This window comes from Cyclopterus lumpus, chromosome 18 (genome assembly GCF_009769545.1).
Source record: "Cyclopterus lumpus isolate fCycLum1 chromosome 18, fCycLum1.pri, whole genome shotgun sequence".
Classification (NCBI taxonomy): Eukaryota; Metazoa; Chordata; class Actinopteri; order Perciformes; family Cyclopteridae; genus Cyclopterus; species Cyclopterus lumpus.
In genome coordinates, this window is record NC_046983.1 from 1,570,001 (window position 1) to 1,579,471 (window position 9,471).

General features: G+C 39.5%; 1 protein-coding gene across 1 annotated transcript in view; it reads right to left on the bottom strand.

The window, feature by feature from the left end:
- Positions 1-3,299, bottom strand: part of LOC117747509 (serine/threonine-protein kinase DCLK2-like) — an 11,834-nt gene extending 8,535 nt beyond the window's left edge. Inside the window, exons 1-2 of the mRNA XM_034556793.1 lie at positions 3,048-3,299; positions 1,656-2,631 (exon numbers count right to left, since the gene is read on the bottom strand). Coding sequence (XP_034412684.1) covers positions 1,656-2,070 — 415 coding nt within the window. The 5' untranslated portion in view covers positions 2,071-2,631; positions 3,048-3,299. The remainder of the gene's footprint in view (positions 1-1,655; positions 2,632-3,047) is intronic.
- Positions 3,300-9,471: the final 6,172 nt, after the last annotated feature.

The following is a 9,471-nucleotide window of genomic DNA, read 5'->3' on the forward strand; positions in this document are numbered from 1 at the left end:
TGCATTCTCTCTCCTGACCACCAGGGGGCGACTCCTCTGGTTGTATAGAAGTCTATGCTTCATGTGTTAAAGCTGCATTCTCTCTCCTGACCACCAGGGGGCGACTCCTCTGGTTGTATAGAAGTCTATGCTTCATGTGTTAAAGCTGCATTCTCTCTCCTGACTTAAATGTATGAATTTTCGAAACTAGAATAGATATAATAATTTAAATTAATACTGTCTTTTACCCATAAATGTAATACTCGATAATCTAATAGAATTATTTGTTTCTTCTTGTGCATTTGTGGGTTTTTCTTTAATCTTCAGAGTTTTTTAATAATGCTTCTTATATATTTATCTTTGAGTCATGTAGCTTTGATAACATAAGTTTTGTATTCAAATTTGAGATAATTAAATCTCACCGGCAGCTTGCGGCCAATCACATGTCCAGTAGCCGGCAGTCACTCTCCTGGTTTACTTTATATGGTCACAAATGGCCCTCTCTCTCTCCTAGTCGTTTTATCTCTCTCTCTCTATCTCTGTGTGTGGATATATATATATATATATATATATATATATATATATATATATATATAATATTATTTTAATCTGGAGGCAGAGCTCACTTCCCTCTTTTTCCTCATACTAAACTGTCAGCCGCGGTAAGCCTCAAAAACACACCTTCCTCTCTTTCTACTCTGCCAGGTAGTGTGTGTGTGTGTGTTTGTGTGTGTGTGTGTGTGTGTGTGTGTGTGTGTGTGTGTGAGTGTGTGTGTGTGTGTCTACGTGTGCGTGTGTTATTCAAACCAGCTAGACAAGACTGCTCTGGGCTTTTATTCTGAAACACACGCCTCCAGCAGAGCAACATGGACTGTGGTTGCTGGTTCAATTCCTGCAGAAGATGACCAGGCTAGACGGGATTCTTAACCATTAAAAAAATATATTCTTTTGATTAAAAAAAATCTGAAATAAATAAAAATAGGGCTGGGCGATAGTTCAATATGATAGTGGTATCATTAATTCCTTTAGGAGTGATGCATCTGTCTTTTGGTGCGTCTCTGGCTGCAGGGCTTCCTGTCTCTTCCGCTCATTAGTGGACATTACAACCAGTAACACATCAATACTGATGGGAAGTGATGTTACTCAGCCACTGGTCTGCTCCTGTCCCAGTGACTTCAGAGGAGAAGCAGACTTCATACTGGTGAGATTACAAAGAAAGTACATTTAAATCTCCAGGCTCAATGGACGTTTTTAAAGTTTGATTTTCAATATAAAAGCATTATAAAATCATCCTCATAAAAAAAAGGATCCATTTAAAGTGTAAGGAAAGATTAAATGGTGGACGCAAGATGTATTGTAGCTATAAAGAGGAGTCGCCCCCTGGTGGTCAGGAGAGAGAATGCAGCTTTAACACATGAAGCATAGACTTCTATACAACCAGAGGAGTCGCCCCCTGGTGGTCAGGAGAGACAATGCAGCTTTAACACATGAAGCATAGACTTCTATACAACCAGAGGAGTCGCCCCCTGGTGGTCAGGAGAGAGAATGCAGCTTTAACACATGAAGCATAGACTTCTATACAACCAGAGGAGTCACCCCCTGGTGGTCAGGAGAGAGAATGCAGCCTTCACCAGAACCACAAGGCAGTTGGCTAAAGAGAAAGCTGTGAGTCCTACCTTCCACCAGCTCGTCCATGCTGGTGATCTTCTTGCTGCCATCTATAGTGTAGATGGTCCGGACCCCTTGAGGTAGATGCAAGTTATCCGCCAAAGAGCGTGTGAGCTCCATCAGCAGCGCATCGTAGGAGCGGAACCGGTCGCTGGAAACGGCGTACACTAGACCCTTGAAGTACCGGTCTCCGTTGCGGTAGAACCGCACCTTTTTGGCCCGTTTCTCCGAGGTGAGCGCCTGCAGGGTCCGGGTCCGGTAGTAGCTGCAGTTGGCGCTGTGGGCGGGGCTAGGGACCAGGCTGCTGCCCCGGGAACTGGGGCCAGACCCAGAGTCATCTCTCTTGGTGCGGGTGGAGCGACCCCGGCGAACCTTGTCGCGTTCGTCAAAGTGCTCCAGCTCGAGCGTCTTGCTCAAAGACATGGTGAAGGCCGGTCCGGCAGCGTCCAACACACTCCGTGCTACATCGGCTCCATCTTCCAACAACGAGAAACGGTGACTCTTATAGAATAAGTTAAGTTGGGTGACCCGGTAACCGGTAACTTCCTTTGTGCCGAGATATTTTTATAATCCCATCAAGAGCAATGGGGAACCGGTCGCCTCTGGTTGTAGTCCTTGAAAAATGTGGTTTTAAAGTCTCAAAAACGCAGCCTGTGATCCCTTTGGCATTCACACCTCCACTCGTCCGGTTGGCCCAACGAACCAGCTTGAAGAAAGGTAGGTATCCGGTCCTGGTGGTTCAGAGGCAGCAGATGTGGCTCCAGCTTCTGGGGAAGTAGTCCATCCAGTGGTATCCTGATTAAACCATGTTCAATACTACGAACAGCCCTTCCTCCACATGAATGTACTTCATTGAAGCTTCAATCCAGAAGTCAGACTCTGCCCTCGCGGTGACCTTCCCAGCCACCGGCACGTTGAGTCCTGCTTCACACCCGGCGCGATGGTTTGCCGTCCTGGGTTTGGGGGGTTTGGGTGTCCTCAACGCTGAGATAAAACAGAGATGATGGTCACATGGTTTTACTGGTGAGGTAGACCTGGTGGCTCTGCAGCACCCTCAGCCCCTCTTAGTGCAGAGAGGTTTAAAGGGTGCTTTTGAATTCATCTTTCATTTGGAGCACAATACACAGATTATGCACCCCGTAGCTTTTTTGCATGCACATTATTAATAAACGTGCAAAAAGAGGTGAAATTAAATTTCCTGCAAAGGCCAGAGCCAGAAATCCCCACTGGTGTGCATGCACATTGAATGCACCTGCAGCCAGCGGCACTGCGGGCTCGAGCCTATAAAAGCTGAACCGGTACAACCTGATGAACGAAAGGACTCCATCCTCTATCCGCCCCGATAAGCTGAGCTGACAGCGCCATGCACGCGCACGCGCACGCAGAGGGAGGACACCTACCGATAATGCCGTGAAACCGGTTTGTTGCTATGGAGGCTTTCTCCTCTTCCACCCCCCCGGGGTGCGGTGCTCCGGTCTTACTCCGGTGGGTCTGGATGGTCACCGAGCCGAGCCGAGCCGGTCCTCTAACCCGGGATTCAGGGATGCGGCGGGGGGGGGAGAGGAGGACCAGGATGCACCGAGACGAGCGGCGGACAGCAGCATGGCGGCTGCAGCAGAGGGAGGAGAGACCGGCTGAACACTCCCCACCTCCCCCTGTCCTACGTGATGACAGCCTCCTCCCTCCCTCCTTCTCTCCTCCCTCCTTCTCTCCTCTTTCCTTTATGCCTTTTGTCTGACTCTCTGTGAAATTCAAATTCAGTTTGTCATGGTGAGTGCTGCAGCTAAAAATATAGTTATATTTATATAATATATATATATATATATATATATTATATATATATATATATATATACAAATAAATATATATACAAATAAATATATTTATATAAATATAAATATATGTATTTGTGTATATATATATATAAATATATATATAGAGAGAGAGAGAGACAGAATATATATATATATATATATATATATATATATATTATATTATTATAAAATATATAATGAAATAACAGAAATATGGTTTTAAAGTCTCAAAAACCCAGCCTTACGGTTATTATTTGCTTTAACGTTGTGATTCAGGACTCTGTGGGACCAGGTCCAGACTGACACCAGGTCCAGACTGAGACCAGGTCCAACCTGAGACCAGGTCCAAACTGAGACCAGTACATGTTCTAATAAAATATGTATCAACTTGCTAAATCTATCAGTTTTACTACCATTTATATTATTACTGCAACTATCCTCCAACTGGAGAAGTATTATTACTACTACTACTACTACTTCTGGTAGTACTACTACTAATGTACTGCTCTGACGTGTATTGTTACCAGTACTACTACTACTTCTGGTAGTACTATTGCTCTGACGTGTATTGTTACCATGGTGATTGTAATAACAGTTGCAACATCAATATTTAAAATAGTAATTTGACAAAAGGTTACAGAACCAAAGCTAATAAATAAATGATGATCAATTACTGTAAAGGATGAAGTGATCAATAATTCTCCATTAGTGAGCTAATTATTTGATGAGGCTGTTGATGTTTATACTTATGTCACTTATCAGTTTATAACTTTTAGTTAAATGTTGGTTATATTAGTTTATTGCAGATGTGTTTTGTTTGTTTAGAAATACTTTTTAAAGATCAGTAAATCCAGTTTCAGTAGATCGAGTTGATATCATCAATACAGACACCAATGTAATAATATAAACAGCATAATCATCAAGTTTATTATTAATAATGAACAATTAAAAAGGGGAAAACGGGGAAAGTATTTATAAGTAACTTCAACGAGCTTTTACATTAAATCAATTATTTCTTCAGGAAATGATTCTCTCTTCTTGACAAATGATTATGCCTAAAATATAAAGAATAAAGGCAGAGACATACATAAATAATCTGGCACATAAACAACAACAACACAATCTGGATCAAACAAACAAGATGTCACGTGTTATTTAGCGCTTTCTGTTTTTTTACCACTTTAGATTGATGAAATGTTCTTTTGTAGAAGTCGGGCTCTTATTGTGAAACATTGATGAAGACGCCCCACCCTTCCTGCTGGGGGTGGGGGGGTCTGGGGGGCGACAGCTGGGACCTGAAGCAGCCAGACTGCCAAAACCAGTGAACCATTCATCCCAGTATGACAAGGTGAACAACCCATTATGTGGACCAGTGGTCTCAACCGAAAGGAACGCACTCAGACTTGTTTATATTTTAATGATTTCCTCAAAGTTTACTCTCAAAAACATGTTTTAGAAAGTATTTTTTATATATATATATATATATATATATATATATATATATTTATTGAGCCACGCTGTAGTATTGAAGCTAAATAATCCTGGAAACACAATAAAGTAATGTATATTTGTATATAAAGTAATGTATATTTGTATATAAAGTAATGTATATTTGTATATAAAGTAATGTATATTTGCATATAAAGTAATGTATATTTGTATATAAAGTAATGTATATTTGCATATAAAGTAATGTATATTTGTATATAAAGTAATGTATATTTGTATATAAAGTAATGTATATTTGTATATAAAGCAACGTATATTTGTATATAAAGTAATGTATATTTGTATATAAAGTAATGTATATTTGTATATAAAGTAATGTATATTTGTATATAAAGTAATGTATATTTGTATATAAAGTAATGTATATTTGCATATAAAGTAATGTATATTTGTATATAAAGTAATGTATATTTGCATATAAAGTAATGTATATTTGTATATAAAGTAATGTATATTTGTATATAAAGTAATGTATATTTGTATATAAAGCAACGTATATTTGTATATAAAGTAATGTATATTTGTATATAAAGTAATGTATATTTGTATATAAAGTAGTGTATATTTGTATATAAAGTAATGTATATTTGTATATAAAGTAATGTATATTTGTATATAAAGTAATGTATATTTGTATATAAAGTAATGTATATTTGCATATAAAGTAATGTATATTTGTATATAAAGTAATGTATATTTGCATATAAAGTAATGTATATTTGTATATAAAGTAATGTATATTTGTATATAAAGTAATGTATATTTGTATATAAAGCAACGTATATTTGTATATAAAGTAATGTATATTTGTATATAAAGTAATGTATATTTGTATATAAAGTAGTGTATATTTGTATATAAAGTAATGTATATTTGTATATAAAGTAGTGTATATTTGTATATAAAGTAATGTATATTTGCATATAAAGTAGTGTATATTTGTATATAAAGTAATGTATATTTGTATATAAAGTAGTGTATATTTGTATATAAAGTAATGTATATTTGTATATAAAGTAGTGTATATTTGCATATAAAGTAGTGTATATTTGTATATAAAGTAGTGTATATTTGTATATAAAGTAATGTATATTTGTATATAAAGTAATGTATATTTGTATATAAAGTAGTGTATATTTGCATATAAAGTAATGTATATTTGTATATAAAGCAACGTATATTTGCATATAAAGTAGTGTATATTTGCATATAAAGTAGTGTATATTTGTATATAAAGTAATGTATATTTGTATATAAAGTAATGTATATTTGCATATAAAGTAATGTATATTTGTATATAAAGTAGTGTATATTTGCATATAAAGTAATGTATATTTGTATATAAAGTAATGTATATTTGCATATAAAGTAATGTATATTTGTATATAAAGTAATGTATATTTGTATATAAAGTAATGTATATTTGTATATAAAGTAGTGTATATTTGCATATAAAGTAATGTATATTTGTATATAAAGTAATGTATATTTGCATATAAAGTAATGTATATTTGTATATAAAGTAATGTATATTTGTATATAAAGTAATGTATATTTGTATATAAAGTAGTGTATATTTGCATATAAAGTAATGTATATTTGCATATAAAGTAATGTATATTTGTATATAAAGCAATGTATATTTGTATATAAAGTAATGTATATTTGTATATAAAGTAGTGTATATTTGTATATAAAGTAATGTATATTTGTATATAAAGTAATGTATATTTGTATATAAAGTAGTGTATATTTGCATATAAAGTAATGTATATTTGTATATAAAGTAATGTATATTTGCATATAAAGTAATGTATATTTGTATATAAAGCAATGTATATTTGTATATAAAGTAATGTATATTTGTATATAAAGTAGTGTATATTTGTATATAAAGTAATGTATATTCGTATATAAAGTAATGTATATTTGTATATAAAGTAATGTATATTTGTATATAAAGTAACGTGAAGTAAGAAAACACCTTGATTTCTATTTATTGATTTATTGTTGACAAAAACACTGAGAAACAAAAACAATGTAGTATAGGATTTATATAGGAGGCGGAAACATGTTTCAAATAAAGCTGAAACGAGAATCAGTTCATAAGCATAACATGTTTTTTTGTTGTTATTTCATGCACATTTTAATGTTAGCTACATATTTAGTATAAGTGTGAAGCGTGGCTGTTTGAAGGAGATTAAACTCAACAACTAAAAAACAATAACCCGGAAATAAAAGACTCCCGAGAACCTTAAAAGAACAGATGAACGAAAACAAAGAAACATAAAAGAGAAACACAAGTCTTCTAAAGACACACAGATATACCGGCCTGTACTGATAGTGTGGTTAAATGATCAAATATCCTTAAAACAAGACGTACGACTGCACACCTGCTTCACCGCTGTTAAGTAATGTTTGCAATACAAATACTCATATACTTATAAGTCATTCACGTCATCAAACATGTTCAATTTAAAGTCGGTCGGTCGAAACATATAAAAGTTATTGTTGGTTTCCGGCAGAGCACCATGGCCTCAGATTTGGAGGTGCTAACTCTCATCCCTGCCGCTTCGCAGTCGGCTGCAAAACGCCCCAGTGAATGCTGGAGGTCACGGTCCGAGGAGGCAAACAGGACCACATCATCCGCAAACAGCAGAGAGGCGATCCCGAGACTCCCGAACCGGATCCTCTCCGCCCCCTGGCTGCGCCTAGATATCCTGTCCATGAAGGTCACGAACAGGACCGGTGATAAAGGGCAGCCCTGGCGGAGGCCAACACCCACCGGGAACGTGTCTGACTTACTACCGAGGAGACGAACACAGCTCCTACTGCAGGCGTACAGAGACCGGATGGCCCGTGCCAACGGGTCCGGCACCCCATACTCCCGCAGCACCCCCCACAAAAACCCCCGAGGGACCCGGTCGAAAGCCTTCTCCAGGTCTACAAAGCACATGTAAACTGGTTGGGCAAACTCCCAGGACCCCTCCAGTAATCTTGCGAGGGTAAAGAGCTGGTCCACTGTTCCACGACCGGGACGGAATCCGCACTGTTCGTCCTGAATCTGAGGTTCGACAAGCGGTCGGAGCCTCCTCTCCAGCACCCTGGCATAAGCTTTTCCCGGGAGGCTGAGCAGTGTGATACCACGATAGTTCGAGCACACTCTCCGGTCCCCCTTCTTGAAGATGGGAACCACCACCCCGGTCTGCCAGTCCATGGGCACTGTTCCCGACCCCCATGCGACACTGAAAAGGCGTGTCAACCAAGACAGCCCAACAATGTCCAGCGCTTTCAGCATCTCAGGGCGGATCTCATCCACCCCTGGCGCCTTGCCACCAAGGAGCTTTTTGACTACCTTAGCGACCTCTGCCAGGGATATGGGTGAATCCACCCCAAAGTCTTCCGGCGCTGCCCCCTCTCCGGGGGACATGTTGGCCGGGTTTAGGAGTTCCTCAAAGTGCTCTTTCCACCGCCCGACGATGTCCCCAGTCCGGGTCAGCAGTTCCCCCCTGCTGAGAACAGCCTGGGGTAGACCCTGCTTTCCCTTCCTGAGCCGTCGGATGGTTTGCCAGAACTTCCTTGAGGCCAACCGAAAGTCCTTCTCCATGGCCTCCCCGAACTCCTCCCATGCCCGAGTTTTAGCCTCCGCGACCATCGTCGCTGCAGCCCTTTTGGCCCGCCGGTACCCGTCAGCAGCTTCAGGAGACCCCTGGGCCAGCCAGGCCCGAAAGGCCTCCTTCTTCAGTTTGACGGCTTCCCTCACCCCCGGTGTCCACCACCGGGTTCTAGGGTTGCCGCCACGACAGGCACCGATGACCTTCCGGCCACAGCCCCGAGCAGCCGCGTCCACAATAGAGGCTTTGAACAAGGTCCACTCGGATTCCATGTCCCCAGCCTCCCTCGGGATTTGTGAGAAGTTCTTCCGGAGGTGGGAGTTGAAGACCTCCCGGACAGGATCCTCTGCCAGACGTTCCCAGTTCACCCTCACTACACGTTTGGGCTTGCCAGGTCTCTCTAGCCGAGTCCCCCGCCATCTGATCCAACTCACCACCAGGTGGTGATCAGTTGACAGCTCTGCTCCTCTCTTCACCCGAGTGTCCAAGACATACGGCCGCAGATCAGATGATACGATTACAAAGTCGATCATTGATCTCAAAAAACAGAACATTTCTGAATTAAATGCCAAACTTCCCAAAATCACAAGTCTTTTTCGACCAGCTGGTGAAGGATGCACTCATCTACCAGAAGAGACGGGTATTGTACTGTTTGCTATAGCTAACATTACCACGTAGCTAACGTTATACTTTGACAGCTGTACTGCTCTGTCTATGTGTTGTGCTTGAAAATACATTAACCTTATTAAACCTATGCTCTCACTATACCCCCTGCGCCCATTATCGGACACGTTCCTTAATTATCTCCACAACCACATCGTTGTTTAACTTCATTTCACGTTGTCCAACACTGCAACCCTTTTGAGAAGACAACGGCTCTGTACAAA